The 15984-nt window shown below is 44.1% G+C and overlaps 1 protein-coding gene across 1 annotated transcript in view; it reads left to right on the forward strand.

Annotated features, from left to right (window-relative positions):
• Tnfrsf21 (TNF receptor superfamily member 21) overlaps window positions 1–10421 on the forward strand; it is a 71116-nt gene extending 60695 nt beyond the window's left edge. Inside the window, exons 5-6 of the mRNA XM_021218076.2 lie at window positions 6510–6738; window positions 9018–10421. Of these exons, the coding sequence (XP_021073735.1) occupies window positions 6510–6738; window positions 9018–9247 (459 nt within the window). The 3' untranslated portion in view covers window positions 9248–10421. The remainder of the gene's footprint in view (window positions 1–6509; window positions 6739–9017) is intronic.
• Window positions 10422–15984: the final 5563 nt, after the last annotated feature.

Genomic DNA, 15984 nt, shown 5'->3' on the forward strand with positions numbered 1-15984 from the left:
AAAAAAAAAAAAAAAAAAAAAAGTAAAGAAAAAAAAGATATTTCATCATTTAACCCCCCTTCCCTTCTTCCAAACCTTCCCGTATCCCCTTTCTTCCCCTCTTTCAAATACATCATCTTTTTTTATTATATTGTTATATGGTTAAGAAATCATATCGTTTCAGGCATTCTTCAGCCTGTGAATTTGGGAATGAAATAGATTCAGATAAAATTTTTATGATCTGACTTATCTGAAATCCTGAGAGCACATAGACTTAAATTCCTTTTTAAAGTTAAAAATTTTTAAATGAATGTTTTGTCTGCATGTGTACTGCAAGCATGCCTGGTTCCTGTGGAGGTCAGAAAAAAGTACGGAATCACTGGAAACTGGAGTAACAGAGGGTTGTATGCCACCGTGTGGGTGCTGGGACTTGAACTCAGGCCTCTGCAAGAGCAACAAGTGCTCTTCACCCACTGAGCCATCTTTCCTGCCCTGGATTTAACTTCTTTATTACTTTATCATCTGAATGTTTGCTCTCTAACATAAGGACCAGTAGATTCGATAGAGTCAAGTATTACAAAATACTGACCTGGCAAGAAAGATAAGGCTCAAGCTGAAATTCCCCTCCGGACCTGCAAATGGTCTGAAATGTAATTTCATATTCATTATTTGCACTGGGAAGGCGAGGGAAACAAGCTTGAGATAACATCACCCCACCACCACCACCACCACCACCACCACCTGCTTGTCATTTATACTCCTTTGTGGCTGGAATTCCCTTGAGATTAAACTTTTAGTGGAAATTCTATTTGCTTGTTCTTCCATCACCGGTCTGCTGGATTCGGCACTACTTTCAAATAGAAAACAAATTTTTGGTCTCAAAGTGTGTGGTGTTTACAGACTCCCTCACCCACCCTTCCATCCTAGAGCGTCTTCGCAGCTGGAGGGTAAAGTTCCGAGTTCCAGGCCCTGGCAGCCCCTGCCGAGCAACCCTTCCTCCGCCCAGAGGCCGGGGCAGCTTCCTGTGCTTGTGTACTGTTGGTCATGAGTTTACGGGGCTCAGCCTCTCCAAGCGCTGTAGGTTCTCTCATTCCTCAGCAATGGGTTGCAGACAGCTTGGATGGAATCACTTTGGCATTCTGTGACTGCCAGCTTTTCCTTTCTTCCCCATCTCCTACGCTTTTCAAAGATGGGGTCTTTTAGTTCCAGCTCTTCTTAAGCTTGCCCTTGAAGGGCTGACCCTCCTGTCTCCACCTGGTGGTATGTGCCACCATGGCCAGTTTTATGTGGTGCTGAGTATTGAACTCGGGGACGTGGTGCATGCTAGACAAGTATACTACCAGCTGAGCTGCATCCCGAGTGCTGGGTATGGGGGTGGGTCTAGGTGAAGCTATCTAACTCATGGACTAGCAATTAGTTTCATCTGGGATTAGCAAAGGGCACTCTTGAAACCATTAATAAAGTGACACTTTTTTTTTTTTTTCACGAGCAAGCCGAGAACTTCCCCTTCCTTCATGGTGTTAAATGAGATATAGAAGGGCCCTTAAGTGGAAAGGGTGGCTTTTGTGTGTGAGGAACTTCCTTATTGGTCACTAGGTGTCTGCGACTCTGTCCTAGGGAAGAAGGCATGGTGATATCCATCTGGGGAATGTCAGGGGCTAAGGGGTTAAGCTGAACCATTTTAAGGGGCTGGCAAGGAGCATCCAGGCTGCATAATTAATACTTCATTTCAGGGGATTAGTGATGAATCAAAGCCATTAATTCGTTTGGTGAATACAGATTGTGCAACCACAGGGAGACCGTAATTGGGTGGTAACTGACAATAACCCTGATAAACCTTAGTTGAATGAACTAATTGGGGGTAACTTGGCAAAGAGGATTGAAGAGATTTGTGTGTGTGTGTGTGTGTGTGTGTGTGTGTGTGTGTGTGTGTGTAGCGTGGAGGTGGGTAAAAGAATGCAATGGTAATAATAAAACAAGCAGTATGGGATAGAAGCAATTTAGAGGTGACCTAACTAACCTATGTTCTTTAGTTCAGAAATAAACATGGAAGCTGGTCTGCCGAGGGAAGCGGTTTTTCTAAGAACGCACAGCTGGCAAATGAGACTTGTGACTTTTCTGCAACTTTGGAGACGCTTTAATTTTATTTCATTTCTTGAGCATTTAAGTTCGGGGAACAGGAAATGCACCCTGAGGAAGTACCTAGGGAGGTTAGGACCAGGGCAAAGGACACTCAGGGCTGCTGCCAGGTTGCGGAAGCAGACAAGTCCAAATCTTGCTTGATTTCAACACCACCCTTGTCGCAGGATGTTCATGGCTCACCATCCCCAGAAGCCAAGAAACGTTGCGCTGTCCCAGTTTGCCTTCTCTGGAAAGGCCTGCCACGATTTCCCAGCCTCATAATAGCAGTGACAGTTTCCAGTTGAGTTGAGGATGCAGAGTGGTGGGCCCTTCAGCTTGGAACTGGGAGGGTTGACAAGGACTCAGCAGAAATGGATCGAGAAGATGGCTGCCATGTTCCAGTATAGCTTAGATGCACTGTCACCGTCCCTAGAGCCCAGAGATACTCAGGCCTCAGACTCTGCCATGTTTATCCAATCCATTTAGATGACTCTTTGTCTTCCATGCTCCTGATATTCTGAAAGGAAATCACAACAGCCATGGGGCTAGAGGGCTGACTCAGCTGTAAGTACGGGCGGCTGTTTATCTACCCTCCCTGCCACTTTGGATTAATAAGCACCCGGAAGTACTAAGTGTACCCGTTTGGAAGCTAATCAGGGAGAGCGCTAAGGACTCTTTGGGCCAAAGAAAATAGCATGTTCTGGAAGTGCACTCAATAGAACTGTTATGGTTGGGCTGCCTACAGAGCCTTTCTTCCTTTGCCCCATCCCTCCTCTTTCTGTTTGTTTCTCTCGCTCTCCCTTCTTCCTCTCATTGGCTTCTGCTTCTCTCCTCTCACCAATTTCAAGCAAAAAGAGCCACGGTTTTCTAGTCTTTCTGGAGGTGCGACAAACTTCTGGAGGATTCATGCCTTCCCAGAGTCCTTTCTTCTAAGAGGTCACAGGATGCTTCTCTCTTCTGTAAGCTGGGGTGGTTTCAGCAGTCTGGATCCATGAACACTGACCAAAAGTGCAGAGGGTCTGAGCTGCGAAGACATGATGCCAGCAGTCTTGTTCTCTAGCCCACTATAAATACAAGTTACCACAGCCACAAGAGCTTCAAATTAGCAGAAGGGAAATATACTTATCAGTGGGGATGCTTTTAAAAATAACACACTTTGTTTTTCTATTAGAAAATTAATATGCCCCCACAGAGAATTTGGACAAACCAAAGATGCTTAGTGGATAAATTAAGTTACTCTATTTTGTGGTTATTTTGTTTTGTTTTGTTTTGTTTTTTTTACCACTTTTTGTGCATTTTTAAAGGAATTTCCTCTCTGCTGAGGAAATCTGGCTTTCTTGTTCTAGTATCTCCTCTGGCTGGGAATGTGGTTCAGTTGGCAGAGTGGTTGTCTAATACGCATAGAGCCATGTGTTTGATAGCCCATCGCTTTGTAATACAGAATGTAGACTCAAGAGGATCAGAGTTTCAGTTCATCCTTGGCTGCACAGTGAGTTAGAAGCCAGCCAGGGATATAAGTTTGTTTGTGTCTTACAAACAAACAACAAACAAACAAATACAAATATCTTCTCTTTTAAATGATATTGTCATATTAATATTGATGTTCTTTATTGCTATAAACTCAAAATGCCAAATCATGAACTTTCATAGTTAATAGAGCAACCATTTTATTCCATAGGGCCTGGTGATCCAGTTTACTGTTAGAGATATTCCAGGGGACACAATACCTGATACAGGGTTGCAAAGTAGCTCTGAGAGCTGTTGAAAATATTAGGTCAAAAGGAGGAAAGACATTTCTATGAGCGTATGAGGGAAATGCAAATAACTTTCAGATAGATGCAGCATGCAGCCAGGCACCCAAAGCCAGAGAGTAGATTTTGTAGAAGGATGTGCAGACTCTACCGTTAGCCATGCTAACTAGGTAAGTCCACTTGCTGAGACATTCTCCGGGACACCTTCTAGTCACCTGGCTTTAACTACAGGGACCTCAACTCAGGACCTTGTGCAATGATGCTGGAAATCTGGTACCTACTTCCCGACTTCTAGCAAAGTTACTAGGAAAATAAAGATGGAAAGTTTTAAAGGAAATAGGTGGGTGGGACTTATATTTTGGCATGAATTTGTGGGTGGGAAGTTCTTTTTTCCTCTCTCTCTCTCTCTCCCAAGAACAGTGTGCTATATTGATGGACTAGGTCAACCAGTGTAATGTTCCTGAGAACCAGAATGTAGACAAGTGCTCTTTGTCAATTGGGGGCACAAAGGAGGATGTTGGCATGAATGAGTGACTGCATGCATTTTCAGGGCATTTAATTTAATATGCCCTATGCCAGGGCCCGTTGAATTAAAACTCAAAGCATATGCATAACTCTTATCTGGGGATCAGAAAGTCCCTTCTGGGGATGCATGTTAACCAGTTCTGGAACCTACTCTGGATTCACAGCCAGCTATGGGCGGTGGTTTATGGGAATGTCCAGCTAGAAGGTCAGCAGTGTGCAGGAACTGGTGGCCTCTGCAGGTCTCCCCAATCACTTGCCACAATGCCCCAGTCATTAAGAGTTGCAAAAGAAGCAGGCATGTCTGCTTCATGTCTTACATGACTTTGTAATATGATCATTTAAAATCTGAATCAATGTTTTGTCTGGAGAGGTTGACAGACTCTCACTCACTTGACGAGCTTGCGAGAATGATGGGTATTCTCAAGGTGGTCATCAATAGCTTCAGGAGAGTGTGTGTGGTCTTCTCAGCTGTGTGACTGGCCATCTTGGGTCCTGACAAGAAACAATATAAGATCCAATCCAGGAATGGCATCAGGACCTTGGAGCAGCTGGTCACACCACCTCTCTAGCAAGGAAACAGAGAAACAGATGTCAGTACACAGCTTCTTTTAAAAAGTGTTTATTCTGTTTTACTTCATGTCTGTGTGTGAATACACGCATAGCACATGTATGAGGGTATCCGTGAGTACCAGAGGAGGGCACTGGATCTTCTGGAGCTGGGGTTTTTAGGCATTAGTGTATTCCAGGGACTGAACTGTGGTCTTCTTCAAGGGCAGCAAGTGTTCTTAACTGCTGAGCCATCTCACTAGCCCCATGGCCTCCTTTTTTTTCTTTGGCCTGGTATTCCAACCAGCAGTGGAAGAGCTCTTTCCACCTTTACAAGCCTTCCCAGAGGACTGGCTGCTAGGTGATGGCAGAGCTTGTCAACTTGACAATTAGTATTAACCACGATGCCTGGGAATGCCAACGTAAGGACAGTGGGCTAGAGGATGACATAAGTGCCCGGTGTAATTGTGGAGTATTTCTTAAAAGAAAGGGTGGAGTGGAGAGATCAAATAGACTTGACATGAACTCTGGCTTTCTCACCCCCCACCCCGTTCTCTTTCTCTTTCTCATCTTTCTTTCAAAGGAGAACAGGATCACACTCACACCAAGCAGTCTGAAAAACCACGAGACTAGCCCTAAACTCACAGGTGCCACTCTGCTTCCATTGCATCCATGTTGGCCTTCCATGTTGCTGGGCCTGAACCACCAGGGCCTTGCCTAGAGATCTGCCTTAGTTGTAGGCAGGGCCACTCCCAAAGCAGGAGGTCCTGGATTGCATAATAAAAGCCACACTAGAATTCTTGCATCCAGTGCTCTCTGTTTCTTGACTTTGGGTACCGTGTGACCAACTCCCAGAAGGATGGACTGTGTGCCTTGATCTGTGAGTTGAACAGGGATAAGTCCATTCTCCCTTAAGTCTCTCACGTTGGAGTATTTTATCACATCAATAAGGAAAATAACTAAATAAGTGCACACATGTGCTCCTTTAGTTTTTGCTTAAAGTGTTGCTTAAGTTGGCACCAAATTTGCCATTTATAGAGTAGCTGGGATTACAGGTATACATCGCCTTACAGGTCTCCTAATTATTAATATTGCAGTATCTGCTCTCATGTATGTTTTGTGTATGTGTGTGTGGGGGGGAAGGGTTGTGGATGGTGTGGTTTTGCTGTTGTTGTCTTTTGTTGTTTTGTTTTTGGGGGGAGGAGATAAAAATCTTGTTAGCTCAGGCTATCTTCAACCCCCAAATTGGTTTGTCACCATACCTGGCTTCACATGTCCTCTGAAAGGGTTCAAGCATTTGTTGGAGCAGGATGTGATGGTACACATCCTTATCTTCTCAGAACTCAGGAGGTACAGGCAGGTGGAATTCTGTGAGTTCAAAGCTAGCTTGAGCTTCATAGTAAGACACTGTCAAAAAGTGTATATGTGTTTAATAATATCACAGCAAATAAGAAATACACACAAGTGGAAGAATCAAAAACCTTTAAACAGAACAAAAAGTGTTAAAGGAGGAGGGTTTAGTTTCATTTTGTTTCTACATAATTTTGATTTTATCTAATACATTTATATATTTTTTTCTTTCCGCAGTTGGAAACAGACAAACTGGCTCTCCCCATGAGCCCCAGTCCGCTTAGCCCGAGCCCCATTCCCAGTCCTAACGTGAAACTTGAGAATTCCACTCTCCTGACTGTGGAGCCCTCACCACTGGACAAGAACAAGGGCTTCTTCGTGGATGAGTCAGAGCCCCTTCTGCGCTGCGACTCCACATCCAGTGGCTCTTCAGCGCTGAGCAGAAATGGCTCCTTTATTACCAAAGGTACCCCACTCTGTGAGGCCTGGGGCCATCTCTCTGACCACTCCCACAGCCCGGTTGTAGCTGAGCCAATGGAATGACCTGTTCATTAAAAGTGTTCACAAGGGATCCACATCACTAATTAACATGGATACCCCTGAAAAGTCTTTACAACTGGGCCCCGTCCAGACCCAGCTTTGATACAGGCCCATTAGCTTCTATCCTTGGGATACTATCAAATGTGTGCTTCAGGAGACATCTGACAGAAGACAGTGTAGCTGATTTAGAGAATTATTATTCCTCACACTTGCCGAGTCTAAGGATGAAGAGCGTAACCCATCCGGAGAGTCAGAAGTAGTTTTAGTGTTTGGAATTGATCCTAAAATTCACTCTAAACTAGATTGCACACATTTTCAGCCTAATAGAGTAGGGGGTTAGGGCTCAGTGGGTAAGGTGCCTGTCTAGCAGGCATGAAGCCCAGCAGACACAAAAGCAGAGTGTGGTGGCGCTCAGTTGGTATTTTAGCATTTGAGAAAATAAACAATTCAAAGTCAGATGGGCGTGGTGGTAGACGCCTTTGATCCCAGCACTTAAGAAAGAGAGGCAGGCAGATCTCTGTGAATTTGAAGCCAGCCTGGGGCTACAAAATGAGATTGTCTCAAAAAGCAAAAACAAAAACTCAGTTGTCCTCAGCTACATACTGAGTTTGAGGATAGCCTGAGATACATAAACTGTTAAAAAATAAATAAATTCAAGTAATTATAAGTTGGTAAATAATCTGTCGGCTTTGTTTTGAGACAGGGTCTTTCAAGTGTCCCCCTGGCTAGCCTAGGAATTATGTACACCAGGTTGGCCTGGAATTTGCTATCATCCTCCTGCCTCTGCCTCCCCTGAGTGCTGGGATTCTAAGTGGGCCACCTCACAAAACCTTGATAGTGAGGTAGTGGATTTGATGCCACACAGTACCCATGACAAGGTTTTGTCAGAAGTTTCCTGGTTTTTGGGCAACTGTTAGTTCCATCTCAGTGAAGAGTAGTATAGATTTAGTCTGTATTTCATTTTTAAGATACTTCCTTTTTCATAGATGTTACATATTTAGAGTAATTCATTTTATATACTTCTATTGCAATTTCTTAATTACACTTTATTATAATTTATAATATATTATAATATTTAATGTGTATTTCTATTTTAATTTATGTTTAACACATTTAGTTTCTTTTAAAGGAAATATTTGGTGATTTTAATAGACGTTTCTCTTCTGCACTACAGAGTGTGACCCAAGGAACACCATTTTCTTATTTCAAGGGCCTTTAGTCTCTCAGTGCTTTTGTTTTTGAAACGTTGCACTGCCAGCGCTGGAGACACACGCAGTGGTTAAGAGCTCTTACTGCTAACACAGAGGACCTGGGTTCAATTCCCAGCAACCACAGACGGCTCGCAAACCTCCTGGAATGCCAGAGGATTTGGCAGCCTCTTCTGATCTCATTGGATACTGCCTGCATATATGATGCACATAAGCTCACTCATATAAAAACTATATATATATATATATATATATATATATATATATATATATATATATGATAATACAACTATTTATAGAGAGAAGCGGAGTCCACTGGCTTGGGACTTTTGTTCATAAGTGTGGCAGCACTTCTGAGTTTCAGAAGAATTTAGGAACCATTAAAGACACGACAATTTATTATTATTAACACATTAAGAATCCATTCTAGTGTACTGGAGAGATAGCTCAGAGGTTAAGAGCACATATTGATTTTTCAGAGGGCCTGATTCCCAGAACCCACATTGGGTGGCTCACAAACACCTGTAACTCCAGTTCTAGGGGATCCGATGCCTCTACATAATATGCACATCATTTTAAAATAAGATTAAAATCAAAAGAATCTATTCAGGTAGTTCCTTGTTGCATTTCTATTAAGCAGATCTTTTTCCTTTTTTGTTTTTGTTGTTGTTGTTGTTGTTGTTTTATGAGCTGGGTCTCATGTAGCCCAGGTTGGCAGATGGTCTTGAACTCCTGATCTTCCGGCCTCTACCCCTAAGTGCTGAGATTGCAGAATTGGGACACCACATCCCTGCAAATACAGTTTTCTGTTCCTATGCACCATGCAAATAAAGAGGCTTGTGTTATTTTAAATGTCCCAGGTCGCTCGCTCGCTCGCCCGCCCGCTCGCCCGCTCACACTCAGGGAAACCTACTAGGTTCAGAATGCCAGCAGCTCCTCATCTGGCCCTCTAGTCCCTCTCATCTCTCTCTCCTTCTCCTTCCCCTGCTCCCTGCAGAAAAGAAGGACACAGTGTTGCGTCAGGTCCGCCTGGACCCCTGTGATTTGCAGCCCATCTTTGACGACATGCTGCACATCCTGAACCCCGAGGAGCTGCGGGTGATTGAAGAGATCCCCCAGGCTGAGGACAAACTGGACCGTCTCTTCGAGATCATTGGGGTCAAGAGCCAAGAAGCCAGCCAGACCCTCTTGGACTCTGTGTACAGCCATCTTCCTGACCTATTGTAGAGCACAGGGGCACTGCATTCTGGGAATCAACCTACTGGCGGGGTGATTTCATTTCGTTTCTGACTTTTGTGTTTTGGTGTGTGCGTGTATGTATGTGTTTAACAGAATGTATGGCCGGTGCTTGAGTTTGGGCTTCTCTCTCTCTCTCTCTCTCTCTCTCTCTCTCTCTCTCTCTCTCTCTCTCTCTCGTTCTTTCTTTCTTCCTGAAAGTGAATGTATAAAGCCTTTACAATGTATAACTGTTGGAAAACGCCCACCACTAAAACCTTTTTTTAAGTTCCATATATTCTCCATTTTTGCCTTCTTATATATCTTCAACACTATTCTGTGCACTTTAAAAACTTAACATAAACGCAGTGTGACTTCTCCCATATGCTGCGTCCCGAGACTCTCAACTTCTTAAAAACCTAATGGCATCTTGTGACTCCTAGAAGTAGACATAAGTCTTTCAACCTTCACACCTACTTTTTCTGTTTTAATTATTATTGCTATTTGTCTTATTGTTCGTGCTTCACAAGCGTTCCTGAGGACGGAGGGAATCTACGACCCTGTTGATGACTGTAACTCAATTCGACTTTGAGTTGTCTTCTACATGTCTTGTTATATAGTTCATATTCACGGCTGAAACTTGACCACACTCCCTAGCGCTGACTGTATGGTTTTCGTCTGGACACCGTACACTGCCTGATAACTTGTGCACCTCTTAACGCTACTATGCTCTGGGCTGGAGAATGAAATCTTTAAGTCGCCAGGACTTGCTATTTCAGTGGCTTGACACCTGGGCCACCAAAGAACTCAATCTTCATCTTTTAGGGACACCTCTGCTGCACCTTGGAAAGCCAACCTTAAGTGCCAGTGGCACTTTATGCCCAGCTTTGCTTTGAAAAATATCTTTCTTGGTTTTTTTTTTTTTCAATCCCCCCCCCCTTTTTTATAAAAATACACATAGTCAATAGGTCCAGTCTGCCCTCGAGGCCTTGCTGGGTTTTCATCGTCATCCAATCACTTTCATTAAAAATGGCTGCAGCTGTAAGAACTCTCGTCTGATAAATTTGCAACTATGCGCCCATTTATCAACCTGCCCGCTGAGGCGCGGTCGTCAGACTCATGCAGAGGTGGACGTCGGCTGCCTTTGCGTTGGGCGGGCTTAGTGGTGAGGAACTGATATCAGAAAAATGCCTTCAAGTATACTAATTTATTAATAAATATTAGGTGTTTGTTACTTGTGTGGTGTTGGTATATTTACTACTGAACTTTCGCCTTTGCCTCGTCTCAGGTTCTAGCCCTGTTCATCTCTTGGGGAAAGATGTGTGTTCTGAGACCTCTCTCCTGTCCAATCTGTAAATCATCAATATTATTAGCAAAAGTCCCTTTTGGAGAGGTACTTGGAGGTATCACCACACTGCCAAGCCTTTCCTAGTCCTTCGAGTTAAACCTTAGGTTTTTATTTCCTCCAGGTAACTTGATACCTTTGGGACGATCTGCACACATTCACGGGCTTCTAGCCCAAACCTCATTGGCCCTGACGAACTCCAGAGGGCTTTGTCAGCAGTGAGGCGGGTGTGGTCCTGGGTTGGTGGGATATCGAAAGCTCACTGCAGGTTTCCCTAAGCTTGGACCCCACCTCTGCAGAATTCCAATGATCAAACGCTAGCAACTTTAACTTCCTCTTTTCGTGAGAACCTGGAAGTTAATACTGTGTGTCCTGTGACCCCCCGTGTCAGCAACTGGGAGTGTCTTCCCGTTTCACTTGCCTCTGTGTGGGCAGCTTTCAAGACGAACATCCTTGTTTCCCTTCCCTCTCGTTGGTGCATTCCTATAGTCCATTGGAAGAGAAAGGCAGATCTCTGAGTTTAAAGCTAGTCTGGGAGTTCCAGGACAGCCAGGGCTACCCTGAAAAAAAAAAAAAAAAAAAAGAAAGAAAGAAAGAAAGAAAGAAAGAAAGAAAGAAAGAAAGAAAGAAAGAAAAGAATTATCACACACACTCACACACACACACACACTCAAACACACACACACAGACAGACAGACAGACACACAGACACACAGAGCAATAAGAACAAACAAGAATGGGTCAGTTATGATGGGGGAAGAAACAGGTTTTGTCAGGTTCTCATTGTGTCAGAAGATTTAGAACTGAGACATTCAATCCATTCATTAATTACTAGTATGTTAAGTTTATAGCTTATTAGTAATTTGGGAATGCTTTTTATTAATAACCCAGATTTGTGGTTTTATATTTTACAAAATATAAAGTTTAATTATTTTATTGGATCTTTATCTTTGTCTTAACAGGTTCCTATTATTATGGCCTTTTTACAGATGAAATTGGGCTTGTAAAGCTAAGTGTATTAGATGGTTTCTTACCACTAGAACAGAGTACCTGAAAACGGAAAAAGAATCTCTTGAAGGGAGGAAACGTTTATCTTAACTCATGGCTTCCAAGGCTTTAAGTCCACGGTTGGCTGGCTCTGTTGCCTTTGATTGATGATGGTAAGGCAGAAACATGGTGAGAAGACACGATAGTGGAAGGTTGCTTACCTCCTATCGGCCAGCAAGCAGAGTGATACAGGAAGAGTCTTGGGACAGGATAACTCTCCAGTGGCACAGGTCCAGTGGCCTTCTTCTAGCTAGGACCCCCTACCTTATAGTCTATTCGGCTATGAACACATCCATGGTCGAATATCACACCAGCTAAAGCCCAAACCTCCAATAGATGAGCCTTTGTGGGGACACTTAATATCTGAAGCATAAAACCAAGGGATGTGTTTAAGACCTCACTGAGAAGGTTAACAAGGTTGGGCTTGAATCCGTGTTGTATGTGTTTTAGGGGAGAAGGGTAGAGCAAATGGCTGTAATCTAAGACTGTCCATTCTCTTTAAGACCACTGACCAGAAATCCGTTGCCACCTGAAACAGCGGGCAGAAACATGGCATTGAAATCTGTCTGGGTCATGAGTGAAGGTCAAATGCAGGTTAACGTAAGTGGTGGAAACGTAGGCATGAGAACTAAATGTTAGCAGTATACCGTGATCCCATGATGTGCAGCTTTTCTAGAAGACAATGCACCATCAGCTACTTTATTAAAGTACCCAGAGTCAAGTGTGATGGATGGCACACACCTGGAACCCAGCACTCAGTTGTAGGCTGGAAGACCAAGGCCTTAGGGTCAACCTGGGGAGGGGGCTCAGTCAGTAAACCATTTGCCACACAAGTCTGAGAACCTTTGGATACCTGGGACAGCAAAGTACAGGGCTCTGTGGTGCACACCTACAATGTCCGTGTTGGGCAGACAGAGACAGGAAGATCCCTGGGGCTTGCTGGCTGGCCAGTCTAGCTAAACTGGCAAGCACCAGTTTCAGGCAAGTCACTCCATGGCAAAAAAAAAAAAAAAAAAAAAATTATAACAGCAAAACTCAGAAAAAAAAAAAAAAAAAAAAAAAAGGTGTAAAATGATGGAAGAAGGCGTCCACTGTCCAACTGCAGCCTCCGCATATGTGTGCACAAGGTCACACACATACACACACACACACACACACACACACAGAGGGGGAGGGGGAGGAGGGATTCAAGCTTAGCCTGGGCTACATAGTAAGACCCTGTCTCAAAACAGCCATATGGTCATTGGGGTTATAGCTCATTGACATTTGATCAACAGCACTGCAGAAACTGGGTGTGACGTTTCATGTCTCCAAATCCTTTCACTCCAGAGGTGAAGGCAGGAAAGATAAGAAGTTCAAAATCATCTTTGGATGTATAGCAAGTTGGAGACCAGCCTGGGACACATGAGATGCTGTAAAACAAAAACAAAAACAAAAAAAACCCCAAACAACTGAAATAAAACAAAAATCCAACATAAAATACTGAAATATGCGACTTTCTGATTAAAGCTAATTGATAGTACCATTTGTGCCACAGAAAGGTCTTCTCTGGTTTGGGCTTCTTTCTCTGAGGAGTATAGACAGCAGAAAAGGAAGGCTGCCATTGTGAGGGCAGAGGAGTACAGGAGAGCAACCAGAAGAATAAGAAACAGAAGCAACTGTTGGGAGATCCAAGCCATGTCATGCAGGTAGGAGAAGGAGTCTGTTCACAGATTTGAAGGACTAAGGAGGTGACTGTTACGGAGTTGGTGACCCCTGGGAAAAGACTACAGACTCGATCCAATTATAATGAAAGGATTTGTCGATTAGCTGTCTCTGAGCCAACTTCGAGATTGCTGGGCAGAAGGGACACGGGGAAGGACTTTAAAAGGGAAATACTACACAAAGACCTTCAATATCTATGCAAACAAGTAACAACTGTTCTATTTTGACAAATTAAGTGGTTGAGGCAACTTAAAACAATCTTGGGGTATCTGTAAGCAAGTTACAGAAGCAAAAGAAAAAAAAATTAGTCATAACGAGTGTCATGTATGGGGAGGAGGGGTGTCACTGAGTCAGGGTTACTGGGAATTTATCTTCCAGGGACTGGAGTTAGAGACAAATGACTAGTGGATATGGAAATGAATGCCTAGCATAAACCGGAGCTTCTTTAACCTAACAATTTCATTTTCTTCAGAGAGTCATATAGTTCCTGCGGGCTGTTTTAGGCTGAACTCAATTAGATAGGGCTGCTTTCAAGGAGAGACTGCTTCAAGGAGGGAAGCTGGGCCGGCCTCTGTGGCTCTCCAACTTTCATGTAAATAAGTCACTCGGGAGTGAGCAGCCTGTTCTCTTTTTAAAAAGGCTGATTCCCACAATCTGATTGCAGAGGTTTGTGGTGAAATTAAAACAATGAAGCCCTTGCAGGTTTTTGGACCACACTTAGAAAAAAACTATCTTTAGAGAATTTCTGTCCCTGCCAGTGGGGACCAGAACAGCTAAGGGGAGCTGGTTAGACCTGCACCCTCTGAGGCCTCTCCTGTCTACCCTCCTAATGTGCAAATGAGACACCTGGAGGGCCTGCTCACTCTCCAGTTCTCTTCTGGGAAAGGGCAGCTGGCATGCTGTGTTTCTGCCAAGCTCTTGGGTAATACTGGCACTGCTGGGGGGGGGGCTTCCCCATGAAACTGGGCAGCCTGTAATGATGCTTTACCTTTCAGGAAAGGGGCAGAACAAACATGGGAGTCAACGACATCCATTTCACAAGAGGGAAAGAAACACATTTTGATGAACTGAAGAAACATCCAGAACCAAGCTAATCTGGTCAAAACTTACAACTGATTGGGGTTGGGCTTGGTAAAAGTAGCTGAAGCACAAGCGTGAGGACAGGAGTTCAGATCCCTAGCACCCACTTTAGAAAATAAGGTAGGTACAGTGGTGCATGCCCCATGCTCCCAGTGCTGGGGAGGCAGGGACAGCAGGATCCCAGAGGAGAGTTTGTGTCTCAGTTCCAGGGTCCATGAGAGTCTGTGCCTAAATGATAGTAAGGTAGAAAGGTGATCGAGGAAGACATAGAACGTTGGATGCGCACACGAAGGCCACCCCTCCTCCAGCAGGACTGTATAACAGCAGCAGCCACAATTACAGAAAGAAAGGAGACTCCTTGAAGCCCAACTATTGGGTGTTTGTGCAGAGAGCTCTAGGGATGTAGCTTTCAAGGCTGGGCTTCTTCGCGAGCAGTTGTATTGGAGTTACTCACACTTCTGTAAGTAACCACAAGGAATTCAACTGGACATCATTTCTTTGTTCAGTGCCCTATCTGAGGCAAATAGACATTTGCTGTGTCTCGCCAGGAAAAGTCACACAACACACAGTGAGGCTGCCTGGCAGAGGAAGCCCGTTTACCTTGTGGCCAACCAGAATAAAAGAGACAAGAGAGGCCGGAATCTCAGAAAGCCCTAGAAGAGTATTTCCCCAGTTAATCGACTTCCCTCCATTAGGCTACGCCTCTTAAGGTGTCTGCTACTTCCAAATAATAAACTGGTCACAAAGATTAAACACATGCCCTTTGGGGCTCACTTCTGAACTGTACCCCTGGGCTATGAATGGGTCACTTTCCTGCTGTTATGACTAAAAAATATCACGACTCAAGGCAATCTAAGGAAAAAGAATTTGAGCTTCCACGTCTGGTGGGAGAGTCCATGAAGACAGGGAAGCCGTGGCAGCAGGCAGCTGGGACAGGAAGCTAAGCTCGTGCCTCTTCAGTCTCAGTCAAGAAGCAGAGAAAGTTAGCTGGTCGGTGGTGGCGCACGACTTTAATCCCAGCACTCGGGAGGCAGAGGCAGGCAGGTTTCTGAGTTCGAGGCCAGCCTGGTCTACAGAGTGAGTTCTGGGACAGCCAGGGCTATACAGAGAAACCCAGTCTCGAAAAAAACAAAAACCAAAACAAACAAACAACAACAAGAGGCAGAGAAAGTGAGCTGCAAATGGGTGAGGCTATATAAGGTTTCAAAGTGACCTGCTTCCTTCAGTAAGGTTGTACCTCCTCATCAAACAGTATTACCTAGGGGTCAGGCATTCAAATACTTGACCCCATCTTGGTTGCTTTTCTATTGCTGTGAAGATCATGACCAAGGCAGCTGATAAAAGAGAAGCATTTAATTGATCGATTTATAAATACTTTATAGGGGACTGGAGAGGTGGCTTAGTGGTTAAGAGAACTGGCTGTTCTTCCAGAGGTTCTGAGTTCAATTCCCAGCACCCCATGGCAGCTCACAACCATGTATAATGGGATCTGATAACTTCTTTCGGCCTGCAGGCATTCTTGAAGACAGAGACCTCATATACATTAAATAAATTTTATGAACAGCTTATAAAA

This window comes from Mus pahari, chromosome 18, assembly GCF_900095145.1.
Source record: "Mus pahari chromosome 18, PAHARI_EIJ_v1.1, whole genome shotgun sequence".
Classification (NCBI taxonomy): Eukaryota; Metazoa; Chordata; class Mammalia; order Rodentia; family Muridae; genus Mus; species Mus pahari.